Source organism: Danio rerio, chromosome 8 (genome assembly GCF_052040795.2).
Source record: "Danio rerio strain M-AB ecotype USA chromosome 8, GRCz13ab, whole genome shotgun sequence".
In the NCBI taxonomy this organism is placed as follows: Eukaryota; Metazoa; Chordata; class Actinopteri; order Cypriniformes; family Danionidae; genus Danio; species Danio rerio.
Window position 1 is genome coordinate 9,582,910 of NC_141028.1, and position 13,409 is coordinate 9,596,318.

Below are 13,409 nucleotides of genomic sequence, written 5' to 3' on the forward strand. Positions count from 1 at the left end.
ATGGGGTCCCACTTTCTATTAAGTGGCCTTAACTAATATGTACTTACATAGGAATTAATAGTTTGATGCAATGTCCTCATTGTGTAAATACATGTATTTACTGTGTACTTATGCTTGATTAAATACATGTATGTAATTACATCTGTAATTAACTTTTGTAATTACATTTGTAAATACACTGTTCACCATCCCTTACACCTTAACCCACCCTTAAACCTACCCATGCCACCAAACCTGTCCATAACCCAACCTCTATCCCAACTCAAGAGAACTTGTTCTCAAATACATCATAAACAAAGTAAGTACATTGTATTTATTTTTTTGATGTAAGTACATAGTAGTTAGGGACACTTAATATAAAGTGGGACCAAAAATGGTTATGTTCCTTTTTTTAAAGTGTATGTAAACTTCTGGTTTCAACTGTATGTGTGTAAAATAATATGGCATATGGTAAAAATGAAAGAATCATCATTAATACAGCCATATTTTTCTTTTGAAACATAAGCATTTATTTTAGATTTAGTTAACGATAACATGCTTTACTATTAGCAACCCCCAAACATTTGGTCACACATAGTTCAGGCAGATGCATTTGACATGCATTCTCCTGGCCTGAGATCTGATCAGATCAGCAAAGACAGATGTTAACACCAGGTGTAAACAAAGCCTTGCAGCTCGTCCCATGACTAATGTGCTTCCCAGAGTCTAGTTAATGCTTTACCAGACTAGATATTGATTTTCTGGTCTCTCGTTCCCTCTCAGGATGTCAAAGCTCAGCGCAGTCTCCCCCTCATCGGCTTCGAGGTGTCTTTACCTGAATCCGGTGACCGCCTGGAACGCCGCTTCGCCTTCAAAATGAGCCAGAGTCATCTGACGGTTTACTTCAGCGCCGACTGTGAGGAGCTGCAGCGCCGCTGGATGGAGGTTTTATCCCGAGCCGGCAGGGGCGAAGAGCTACAATCCAACGGGCCCATTTGTGAAGCCCTGGAGGAGGAGGGGGAGGAGCCAGCGCCTACAGGAGAAAGCACATGATTGGCTAAAAAATATATATGATATCATTTTGCACACGCAAACTGTACAAATGTGACCACAGTGACAGGATATAATAGACAAACACACACAGACACACACATATAGCTTCTCTCTTACACACATCTGTATTAATTGTCAGTTGTAAGTTGCATGAAATATCTACAGGTACGTTTCTCTGTGTATTGCTCATCTTTGTGTGAGTGACCAGTGTTTGGAACAATCTGACAGAAAAAAGTGTGCACACTTTAAAGACAACAGTACGTGCATTGATTTTTTTTGTTAGCAGTTTCTGTGTCAAAGGGACAGTTCAGCTCAAAATGAAAATTTACTCACGGTTTTTATTCATCCGTCATATGGTTTTAAATATTTAAGAGATTCCTAAGATTTTTATGTTGAACACAAAAGAAGATATTTTGAAGAATGCTCAAAACCTTGACCTATATAGTAGGAAAAACAATTACTATGGAAGCAAATGGTTTTAAAGCATGTCTTCTTTTGTGTTCAACTGAAGAAAGCAACTCAAAACTTTGAAACAAGTACATGTTTGGCAAAATTATGACAGAATTTTCATTTTTGGGTGAACTGTTCCTTTAGATAGACTGTTTTCTGCTAAATATCCAGGTGTTGGGATGTGGTTTAGTAAAGTAACACTGATGGCGAGTTGTGTTCGAAGGTTTGGTCTGGTTTCATGAGAGTCTAAAGGTATAATACCCTGGAACGGAAATGGCTTTTGTTCGTTTTTTTTTAGTTAGTAGAATCTGAACCCAGCCAATATTTATGGCAATAATCCGCTTGGGAAGAGGAACAAATCCAGGATTTCACATTTCGGTTACATTATCAAACGTCGGCTGTTGTAGTGAACAGTGACAGGATTGGCCACGTGACATGTTGTTCAGCTATGCAAGCCTGTGTTAATCTCAGAGACACAGAGTACATGTGTGGTAATCAAAAACATAGCAGGAATATTTATTAAGCGGGTTTTAAACCACTCACGACCAACAGAAATATGTGCTTCCTGTTGACTCCACGGTCCTTTCAGCGCAGAAAAACACCTACAAATTGATTCCGCCATCTAGTGGACGCTTGTCAAAACGTCCGCTTATATTTTAGGAGTGAATGTCACGTCAGTCCCAAATCGAGCTAATATAAGAAACTTTTATTTTGCACGAAGTAAATAAAGCTTATTAAAGTGACCATATTGTCTTAGCAAAATAAAATAAGTGATATATTGTTGGAATTGTTCACTATTTACAGTGTAGTATTGTGTTGTGCTGTCTTTAATTTATGTTAATGCTATTGCTAGCAATAATGCTATTGCTAATGCTATTTATGCTATCAAATTTATAAAATAGCATTGTGTTACGGAGAATTATTGAGAATAGTGAAAATATGGCACAATGAAAAAAAAATAGGCTAATGGTCCTTAGGGATAGTTCACCCAAAACTGAAAATTCTGTCATCATTTATTCATTTATGACTCTTCTTTCGAACACAAAAGAAGATGGTTTAAAAAATGCTGGAAACCTCTAACCATGGACTTCCATAGTATTTGTTTTTCCTATAGTGGAAGTCAGTTAATACAGGTTTTCAAGATAGGCTATCTTCTTAGGTGTTCAACAATATAAAGAAACTTAAACCACTTGAGGATGAGTAAATAGTGAGTAAATTCTCTATTGAGGGTGAACTATCCGTTTAAATTAAGCATATTTACTTTTAAGCAAAATAAAATTGTCTTTTTTATATTTGGGATGATAAGTGACACCTTTTTGTGAGATTCATGGCTAAAGAAACCCTTTTGTTCGAACGATTCTGAAAAAGCGTGTAATAAAATGTTTAAATCAAAGGAATAAATGACAGGGCTTCTTACAGGATAACAAAGGCTTATCCGGTAGTTTTAGCGTGCATGAGTGATTTTATGAATGTTGTGGGATTTGATAAGACTGCATATAAGATAAAAGGTATGTATGAATCTGGCTAGTTTTTATCATTGTGAAACTCAATGATATCCCTGCCTTATTTAGAGGGTTGTTTCTTTTTAGATGAATACAGAATATATATATATATATAAATAAAACAAGGTCAAAGTTTTGATGAGGATATCAAACGTTTTCAGCCGTGTTGTATTTGTGTATGAAAAGACGCAAGGACAAATTCATTTGTAAATATAACTTATTCCTCAGAGCCCAGTTTTGTGGGTTAGGTATTGTCGATGAGCTTCGGTGTTTGATCTTCGTTACGTGCAGTTTTTAAATGGACTTGTGGTAAATTCCAGGTCAAGAAAAGCTTAGGATGAGTTCTCTCGTTTTACCACGTATTCCAGAGGTAGATATTCAGTGTTTTATAGAAAGAGCTTTGTTTTCTTTCTCCTCTTTTTGAATCCAGTTTCCAAAAACGTACTTGCCAATGTGAACTCATTGAGAACTGCTTTAACTATTTTTCTTTTGTGTTTGATATTGCTTTAATCTGGCTCTTTGTTGTCAAAGACATCGCTCGATTTTGAAGTAAAGGTGAACCAGTCGGTGTGTTTCCTCCAGTCTGTCTGAAGAAAGCAGTGATTTCTGAACAATTCACAATTCAGGAGTGTTAACGGCTGCGTGTGTTATCTTCCATAATGTTTACGACTTGTCATTCCCAGAATCCTCAGTTGAGCCTGCCCGTCACTCACGCTTACAAACACACACATTCATCTTCCTCTACTTTCAGTATTATTGTTCTTTATATCCTGCCTTACCGATATTTCGCAGCCCTCTGCTTATCTAGTTTTGTTTTCACAATTGCTTTTTGCCAAAGTATACTGCAGAAAATGTGTATTAGAAAATGAAATGTCATTTCTGTGTTGTTGTCACATTTGTTTTATTTGTTTTTTAATACCGATATTTATTGTCTTTTTTTACTCCTTGAGGTAAATGTAGTGAGGGTAGAAAAACTGCGATGAACCAAAAAGATAAACACTATCAAAATACAAGGAAATCATCATTTGGGAGGATATAACTTATTGGTTATTTTCTCTTCTTTTAGGCATGCATTATTATTATTTGTTTTGACTGATACCAATAACCGATAACTATAAATCTGAAGGCAGATAAACAAAATATAAAGATGTAGATGTACACTACCAAAACACAGGTAAATCATAATTTGGGAGCATATAACTGATTGTTTATTTGGTATTTTTTAAAGATGCATCAATATTGATTGTTTGACCAATACCGATAACCGATAACTATAAATCTGATGGCTGGTAAACAATATATAGGCATATAGATGAACACTAACAAAATATAAGCAAATCATCATTTGGGAGGATATAACTTATTGTTTATTTGCTATGTTTTTTAGGGGTGCATTGATATTTTTACCGATAACCGATAACTCTATAAATTTGGAGGCTGATAAATAACATATAGGCATATAGATAAACACTGGCAAAATACAAGGAAATCATCATTTGGGAGGATAAAACCTTTTGTTTATTTGCTATGTTTTTAGGGATGCATCAATATGGATTTTTTTGACCGATATCTATAAATCTGAAGGTTGATAAACAATATATGAGCACTACCAAAATACAAGGAAATCATTTGGGAGGATATAACTTATTGTTTATTTGAAATGTGTTTTGGTGTGTATCGATAGATTTTTTTTGACTGATACCGATAACCGATATCTATAAATCTAAATGCCGATAAACAATATATAGGCATATAGATGAACACTATCAAAATACAAGGAAATCATCATTCGGAGGATATAATTTATTGTTTATTTGGAATGTCATTAGGGAAGCATCGATATGTTTTTTTTATTTTTTTGACTGATACCGATAACCAATATCAATAAATCTAAAAGCCGATATACAATATGAAGGCATATAGATGAACACTACCAAAATACAAGGTAATTATCATTTGGGAGGATATAATTTATTGTTTATTTGTTTTCAGGGATGCTTCGATATTATTTTTTTTTTTACCTATAGCGATAACTATAAATCTGAAGGCTGATAAACCATATATAAGCATATAGATGAACTTTAAATCATTATTTGTCATGGATATGACATTGTTTATTTGGTATGTTTGTAGGGATTGATTGATATAGTTTTTTTGACCGATACCGATAACTATAAAGGTGGATAAACAATAATAGTTCGATAGATATCATTTTTTCCACATGACTGCAAAAACAAAAGTTAAAACTCATACAGTGAACAACTCTAAACTTTATTAATTAACTATTAATTTTCATGGTCAACTTTCTTTTATAGAATTAAAATCAATTGCTTGATAAAAAATAATAATGCAAAAAAAGCAACCAAGTCAAAGAACATTACCAAAATTAAAATACCAGTAAAATGATAAAAAATGTGTTGGCACCAAGCATGTAAAGTGGTTCAAGCAGCGGAAATAGTACATAGTTTATCTCCCTAATTTTGATATCGGACTGATATCGGCCGATATTGATATGGCCACCGATATATTGTGTAATCCTATAAGTGAAAGCAATGAAAATAATACATAATTTATCTGCCTAATTTTGATATCGGACCGATATTGATATGGCCACCAATATATATAGCATCCCTCTGAGTTCAAACAGCGGAAATAATACATAATTTCTCTGCCTAATTCTGATATCGGCCGATATTGATATGACCACCGATATATTGTGCACCCTTTAAAGTTTTAGTCCCATAATAATTGGAAGATGATGTACAGTATGATAAGCCTTTATTGTTTCGTCCATAAAATTGATTTATAAACAACGTTTTGAAAGTATATCACTCTGAGGTTTTACACACACAAAAAGAGATACACTGTAGTTAATTTTAGGATGTCTGAACAACGGTGCATTTTTAAGCAAAACTGAACAATCTTGTGTCTTTGATCTGTCATTTACAGAAATAGAGGTGCTATTTTATCGTATGATCAAGGGAACAGCTTTGTGTTTATTAATAAATGACACGACAAGTTCAGGAATTGACTTTCTCTGTACATTGGCTACACAATGTTGAGGATTAACACAAAATGAATAATTTGGGAGTGAGCAGTACATCTCTGTGATGCAGAACAGAGAGTCAAATGTTGCATTGTATATATTGTATATGCTCAAATCTGTACCAAAACACTAGCACAGTCATGATGATGATGATGATGATGTAATCTGTTGCTGGATTTTTGACTTAAGTGGTATAATCTTGTTCATTTTTATAACTTTTAGCAACAATTCCCTTTTGCCGTGAGGAAGATTACTTTGTAACGCCAAACTTTGAAACATATTTATTGTAAACCAGCGTTTGGATTCTTTTATATGGGAGTTAAATAGAGAAATGGAGGCTTGGGCAGTTGTTTTGCTCATAGATGTTAATGATTATACCTGTCTAGCGATGATCTACCATTCCTTCTCCTCTGCTTTCTGGCATCATCACAGCATGCCAACCTCCTGACCTGTTTCTGTCTTCTTTTTTGCTGACTTTTTATGCACGTTTGCAACAAATCAGCAGAGAAGGATGTGTAAAACATTGCCTGATAGCCCTTATATCTGATCTTCTCAAGGACAGTTCACGTAATGTTATTTTGCTCTCGGACAACCACAAAATGGCTGCATTATGAGCATTCTTTTCCAAGCCCATTAGCGATAACATCACACTATATGGCACAAGTATACATACCGTTGTTTTCCCTCATGAAACCTGGTTTATTGTACACATAATGGGTATTACTGTTATTTCAAGTACTATTATAATTATTATTGTTGATTCAATTAGTGGCAGGCCACTGGGTACCATTGTATGTTAATATCCCAATGAAATCTGTGCAAGATCATGAAAATGTTTATGAAATAAAGTAATAAAAGAACAAAAAATAGCGTGACATTTTGATTGCATCTTATCCTAATGTTGTGTATTGTATTATTAGTGATTTGCTAATCATAGCAATAATATATATGTATATTCACACTCACACAATAATATTTTCTCTCTCTACATATATACACACTCAATATGTATGCCTCTAATGCTTAAAAAACTGTTCCCTATTGGAAGATTCTGCAAAATAATACACATACCTGTGTATACACTATGAATATTACACCTAAATTAATAAATATACAGATATTTAAAGAAAATGCCACACTATATGTACATTTAAACCACAGCATTCATACTCAAACGCTTTACCATTGTAGTATTCGTTTCATCTAAACATCACACAGAGATGTATCACCTAAATCTAAAGGATGACGAAATAGTTTGTAATGTTATATCAAAGGCTGACCTAATGCTTGAAGTAAACAAGTATGCTCTCGCTCGTCTATAGGCTGACAAGTTCAAAGTCCCACCCCTTCTCCGCGGCTATTGGTCCGCTTGCCCGTCAGTCCTCACTCGGCTGATCATGGAGCGTCACTGTGGGGTTTTCCGGTCAGATTACTCTCTCAGTGGACGGTGAAGAGACAAGAGAGCGAGATATAGCCGTTTGCACAGCAGTCGCACGCTGATAGAGGAACTACGGACTTTAGACTCTTAAGTCGCATTTATTTTTTCATCAAACTCTAGTCTAGACAGATAAAGAAAGAACGCATCGATACGGGAATTTGAAGAAACGACTAGCGGTTGCAGTAAACATCTCTCGCTAACCGAGAGTCCTCTTGCAGTCCTCTATTTTAGCCTCTTTAGAAAACAACCGGCTTGCCTTACTGTCGCTCACAGGTTGCTATCGGTGTATATCAGTTATTCTAACTCGTTAATTTAGCTATTTGTTCATTTTATTGGTGGACTTCTGGAAAAAAAAATGTCCAGCCTGCCTTCTGTCAGACCCGAGAAGGGCAGATCGGAAGTGGCATCACCTGGGCAACAGGGGCACGAGCGTCCTCAGACCGTCTACGTAATACTGGATTCAGCAGAATCTGTCAATCTCATCAGGTCAGTGTCACATCAACTAAACATTAATTAATTGATTTGCCTTTGCGTTCATTAGCTGTTGGATGGAACTAAACTTTACACTTGCGCATCAATTAAAAAAGTTAAAGGTCCGTAGAGGACGAAGAAGTCTGTCAACTGACGTGTTTCTTTATCAACATCATTTCTGATGATAACTAACAAAAATGTCATTCATTTTCATTCATTATATATCAGAGTTTGTTTACATAATGGCAGTGGTGTTGCTTTTTTAATGAAAAACCGTTACTATTATTTTCCTATACTAAAGGCTACTGTTTTGGAAAAGTCAATAATTAGAAGCACCATTCAATTTGATTCATTAATATTTTTGTGTACTATTATATTTAAAAAAACAACAAAACAAACAAACAACAAAAATGTTCGACTTATTCAAGTTTCTGAGTATATGCATACTAAACAAACTCAGATATTCACACCAACAGATCCAAATAATTATGAATAAAGAATTTTAATTCATTTCATTCGACCTGCAATGCTCAAAAACAGAAAACTGGAAAACGTTCACAAAATATTACAGATTTCACATATTAAATTATCCATCCATCCATCCATCCATCCATCTTTCTATTGATCGATCGATTGATGTCTATCTATCTATCTATCTATCTATCTATCTATCTATCTATCTATCTATCTGTCTGTCTGTCTGTCTGTCTGTCTGTCTGTCTGTCTGTCTGTCTGTCTGTCTGTCTGTCTGTCTGTCTGTCTATCCATCCATCCATCCATCTATCCATTTATATATCCATCTGTCACTCCATCTATCCATCTCAGAGAAGAATAACTTTTTTTTTATTTCATACATTTTTGAGTGCTAGAGTGCAAATTTAGACCATTCTTTCCTATTTTTTGCACACATAATTTTTATTTTTAGCAAATAAGAGGAACGTATACACGTTTTTAAGTCAGATTTTTAAAATTCTGGTCTCTAGAACCTAAAATAATATTAACTTAATCAGATAACATAAAGAGGATAAATAATACAAATATAATTTATGTCCAAAATAAATACAAACCTTTAGCTCAGTGCCAAAGCTACATGGCCCAGAATGGCATTGGCCACCAAATTTGAAGGTCCATTTTAACAAATAAGCACAAAATATGTTTTTTAGAGTAGAAAAATCCTATTAAATTGTAAATCCTGGTGTGCCAGCAATAATCATCCGATTGCACACTTCTGTTGTTGGTAAATAGAATCATTTTACTCACCGTCTACATTCAATATACCTTTCCACCATATCTTAGATCCGGTATTTATTGGTTGAACTTTCTGACATTTTTTAAATCATGTCAAAAAAAAAAAGGCTAAAACAAAAACATGATTCTGGATATTTTAGCTTTAGAAAATCAACATGTTATGTAACTGTATGAAAATTATCTCAACATCCATGTTTTGCATTGTGTTAAGTTTCGTTTCAGTCAAACAAAAAAAAACACCTGTTCTGAATTAATATGACATGATTTACTGTTTGTTGAAGCCACAAATGAAAATGCAACCCAAAGACTGCACGTGTGTGCTGTTTCCATGTATTTGAAAAAGTTGTTTGCTTAATTTAGCTAGCCGAGATCTTGTCAATGATAAATAATATATCTGCTTGCTATAGAGTTGTCAAAACTATCAATATTTTCATACATATCGATTCTAAAACATTTAAACGGATACTATTTTGCTTTTGGTTAGTATTGATATCTGTGTTTGCCCTTTTTTGCCCTTTAAATCTCCCTATAAAGTGAATCTAAGTAATCTTCCTCAGAATTAATGGAGTTTTAGCTGACAATAATAAAAAATGTACTGTTGTGCTATACATTTGTGTAATGCAATATTGCAAATTCTGTAATTTACCCTCAAGATGTTTCAACGAAGCAGTAAATATTAGGATAAATCCTTTGTTTTAATCAGAAAATAAGACATTCTGACATTGTAGCATTGTTTATCTTTTATTTCTTTTAAAAATCAAAAATTGTATACTTTTTAATGTTTGAATTGTCTTTTGATGCTATGAATTTTGTCCCTGTGGTATCGAATATCGATATTTTTCAAGGTATCGTATTGAAGTTAGAAATTTTCAGTATCATAAAAGCACTAACCTGCTATGATTGTTATATAATATTTTCAAGTTGCATTTTTATTTTAGTCTATTTATATATTTTCAGCCCATTATTTGTATAGACCTGTTTTGCTTTAAATCAAACCCGATACATACCAACTTTTATAATTTGCATTCCTGTTTTTGTCTCATGTGTTTTAAAATGATGTGCTTAAGTTTGAGAGTAAGCACTTAGGTTTATTCACTAAGGCCCATTTACTGTCAAAGCCATTTAGCAAGCCTCAGCCTTTAAAACAGCCTCCCTCCTCTCAACTCAGCCAAAAAAATTCCTCTGGAATGCCTGTCTGGGTTAGTTTGACCCACAAGAGCCGTTTTACCGGAGGCTTTGTTTTGCAGTTTCTGTTCAGAGCTTCAAATTTCACGGGATATGACTCAGCAAATCTACCCACACATTTTCCCTTTCGCTTTTTCCCCCATCCCTGTTTTCACTCTTCTTCCTCCCAAGTTCTTGCTTGCATTGACTGAATGTTTGCTGAGCTCACATGATTCTGCTTCTTTTGTACTAAATGGAATGTGTTTGTCAGAAAAAAAAGCTTTTTTTGGCTATTTCCCAGTTACCATAAAATAATGCTTTTTAATGTTTTACGTATCCCTTGTTGCATAACCTCCTTTCAAAGTCCAAGATTCTTTATTGTCACACTTACCATCACTGCGGGTAGTTGGGTTCAGTGCAGTAAAAATATTACATCAGTACCTTTGGTCAATGTGATAGTAATGATGCTATAAATACAACTGGTAAAGTACGATTTTTAAGTTTAAATTCTGTGTTTACTGCTAGTAAACGGGTATATTAATAATAAAAATAAATACAATTTTGCAGTGCAGAAATTATAGTAATAGAATTATACAATGTAGTGTACAATACTGTAAATACAAAATAAGATACAATATAGTAAATAATAGGGTTAGCTAAATAAAAAGAAAATGAACAGACATTTAAAAATACAGATATACACTCACCGGCCACTTTATTAGGTACACCTGTCCAACTGCTCTTTAACGCAAATCTCTAATCAGCTAATCAAATGGCGGCAACTCAACGCATTTAGGCATGTAGACATGGTCAAGGTGATCTGCTGCATTTCAAACAGAGCATCAGAATGGAGAAAAAAGGTGATTTAAGTGACTTTGAACGTGGCATGGTTGTTGGTGCCAGACAGGCTGGTTTGAGTATTTCAGAAAATCCTGGTCTAATTGGATTTTCACGCACAACCATCTTTGGGTACAGAGAATGGTCTAAAAAAAAAAGAGAAAATATCCAGTGAGCGGCAGTTCTGTGGGTGCAAATGCCTTGTTGGTGCCGGAGGTAAAAAAATGGTCAGATTGGTTCGAGTTGATAAGAAGGCAACAGTAACTCAAATAAGCACTTGTTACAACTGAGGAATGCAGAAGAGCATCTCTGAACGCACAACACGTCCAACCTTGAGGCGGATGAGCTACAGCAGCAGAAGACCACACCGGGTGCCACAGCCTACCTGAGTATCGTTGCTGACCATGTCCATCCCTTTATGACCCCTGTGTACTCATCTTCTGACGGCTACTTCCAGCAGGAAAATGCGCCATGTAATAAAGCGCAGATCATCTCAGACTGGTTTCTTGAACATGGCCTCCACAGTCACCAGAACTCAATCAAATAGAGCCACTTTGGGATGTGCTGGAACAGGAGATTCACATCATAAATGTGCAGCTGACAAATCTGCAGCAACTGCGTGATGCTATCATGTCAATATGGAGCAAAATGTCTGAGGAATATTTCCAGTACCTTGTTGAATCTATGCCATAAAGGATTAAGGCAGTTCTAAAGGCAAAAGGGGGTCCAACCCGGTTCTAGTAAGGTGTACCTAATAAAGTGACCGGTCAGTGTATATAAAAGAGTTGATGCATTGACTCCCTCTGGCGGTAAGTGCTGATATTAGATTTTTTTTTTTTTCCATTTCTTAAAGTGTATACGTTTTTTATCATTATGAACAGTCTGCCACTGTAATACTCGAAAAAATATTATGTACGTGAAAGGATAATATGTTGTATTAACCGTGTTTTTGTTGAACCTGAGGTGTTCCACAGCGTGTAAAGCTCTTTTGAGACCGGGTAGCACATACTACTACACTGAAGGCTTGGCTCATGAACATTAAAATGACTCACCAAGACAGCAAATCTGATTGGCTCAAGGGCAAGCGTGGGCGAGTGGGCGCTAGTTAGTTGGCCTATCAGCGAATAGTGGAGGCTTGGTCGATGAATATTAATATAGTTCTCTGACTGACAGCTCCATTCAAGTTACCAAGCAATGTCTCTAAGTGACCTTTTTAATATTCATAAGCTTAGCCTTCGTCGTAGTAGCTTTCGTAACTTCACCGAAGGATAGAGGAGCTTCGCGTGCTTGGAGTGGCACAAACATGGCCACCTAGTGAAACCAAAACACAAGCGAAACGGCGATGCTTTATGCACAATTCTCGCCTTTAAATGGTATACATGATCGTGACAGCTCCGCGTTAGTCCGGGATTTATATATGCTAACCGTGGAGGATGGCTTCACAAACCAGATTTACCGGAATAGTTTCGCTTGATAACGTTTGATCTGATTACATCACCTGGATTATTCCACTATCCAGAAGAGGCTTTAGGTAACGCTGTGCGATCAAGACATGCATTTACAGCTTTTGTGGATGTTATTTCACGCTTCATGCTCAGATTTGATGGTGTTTTAGTTCGTGTCAGCTTTCTGTTATAGCGACACACTGGTAAGATGGATGTGTCTCAATGCTTTGAGCTTCTGTTCCACCTAGACATCACTTTTAGGCATCAGTGGCACAAAAAATGTGGCAGACAAAGGGAGCTGACTAGTGTTTGGGCATTTATGATAACTAAAGATTTTGTCATTGTCTTAAACTCCTAAAAACATGTGTGTGACATATTAAGACACAAAGTAGGCTTGGTTACTCTTAGCAACTTTAAAAACCCTATGTGTGTGTGTGTGTGTGTGTGTGTGTGTGCGCACGCGCAAGTGTGTGTTTGTGACATCAGGACACAAATGTGTATGACATGGGTATTACATGGAGGTTTATGAATTATGTGAAGTATGAGCAGTCAACATTGCTAATGTTCCTATTTTTCAAAAGGCTAATAAATAATACAGAATTAGTTTTTTTCTTTTCATAAAGTAAAACTCACAATTTCCAGTAAGGGGTAGGTTTGGGGTAGGACAATAGAAAATACAGTATATGCACAGTATAAAAAAACAGAAACCTATAGAATGTTCCTGCAGTTCACAAAAACAAACCTGTGTGTGTATGTGAGGTTTATTCATGTATTTG

The 13,409-nt window shown here is 35.4% G+C and overlaps 2 protein-coding genes and 1 long non-coding RNA gene across 9 annotated transcripts in view; 2 read left to right on the forward strand and 1 right to left on the reverse strand.

Annotated features, from left to right (window-relative positions):
- fgd1 (FYVE, RhoGEF and PH domain containing 1) overlaps window positions 1-6,900 on the forward strand; it is a 112,622-nt gene extending 105,722 nt beyond the window's left edge. For all 5 annotated transcript variants that reach the window (XM_087264227.1, XM_087264228.1, XM_087264229.1 and 2 more), the window contains one exon: window positions 763-6,900. In XM_087264227.1, the coding sequence (XP_087120353.1) occupies window positions 763-1,032 (270 nt within the window). In that variant the 3' untranslated portion in view covers window positions 1,033-6,900. The remainder of the gene's footprint in view (window positions 1-762) is intronic.
- Window positions 1-7,859, reverse strand: part of LOC147835504 (uncharacterized) — a 29,475-nt gene extending 21,616 nt beyond the window's left edge. Inside the window, exons 1-2 of the long non-coding RNA XR_015497574.1 lie at window positions 7,375-7,859; window positions 815-1,012 (exon numbers count right to left, since the gene is read on the reverse strand). This is a non-coding gene — a long non-coding RNA (uncharacterized LOC147835504). The remainder of the gene's footprint in view (window positions 1-814; window positions 1,013-7,374) is intronic.
- tfe3a (transcription factor binding to IGHM enhancer 3a) overlaps window positions 7,456-13,409 on the forward strand; it is a 40,353-nt gene continuing 34,399 nt past the window's right edge. Inside the window, 1 exon segment of one of the 3 annotated variants that reach the window (NM_131848.2) lies at window positions 7,456-7,954. In NM_131848.2, the coding sequence (NP_571923.2) occupies window positions 7,824-7,954 (131 nt within the window). In that variant the 5' untranslated portion in view covers window positions 7,456-7,823. 3 annotated transcript variants of the gene reach the window in all.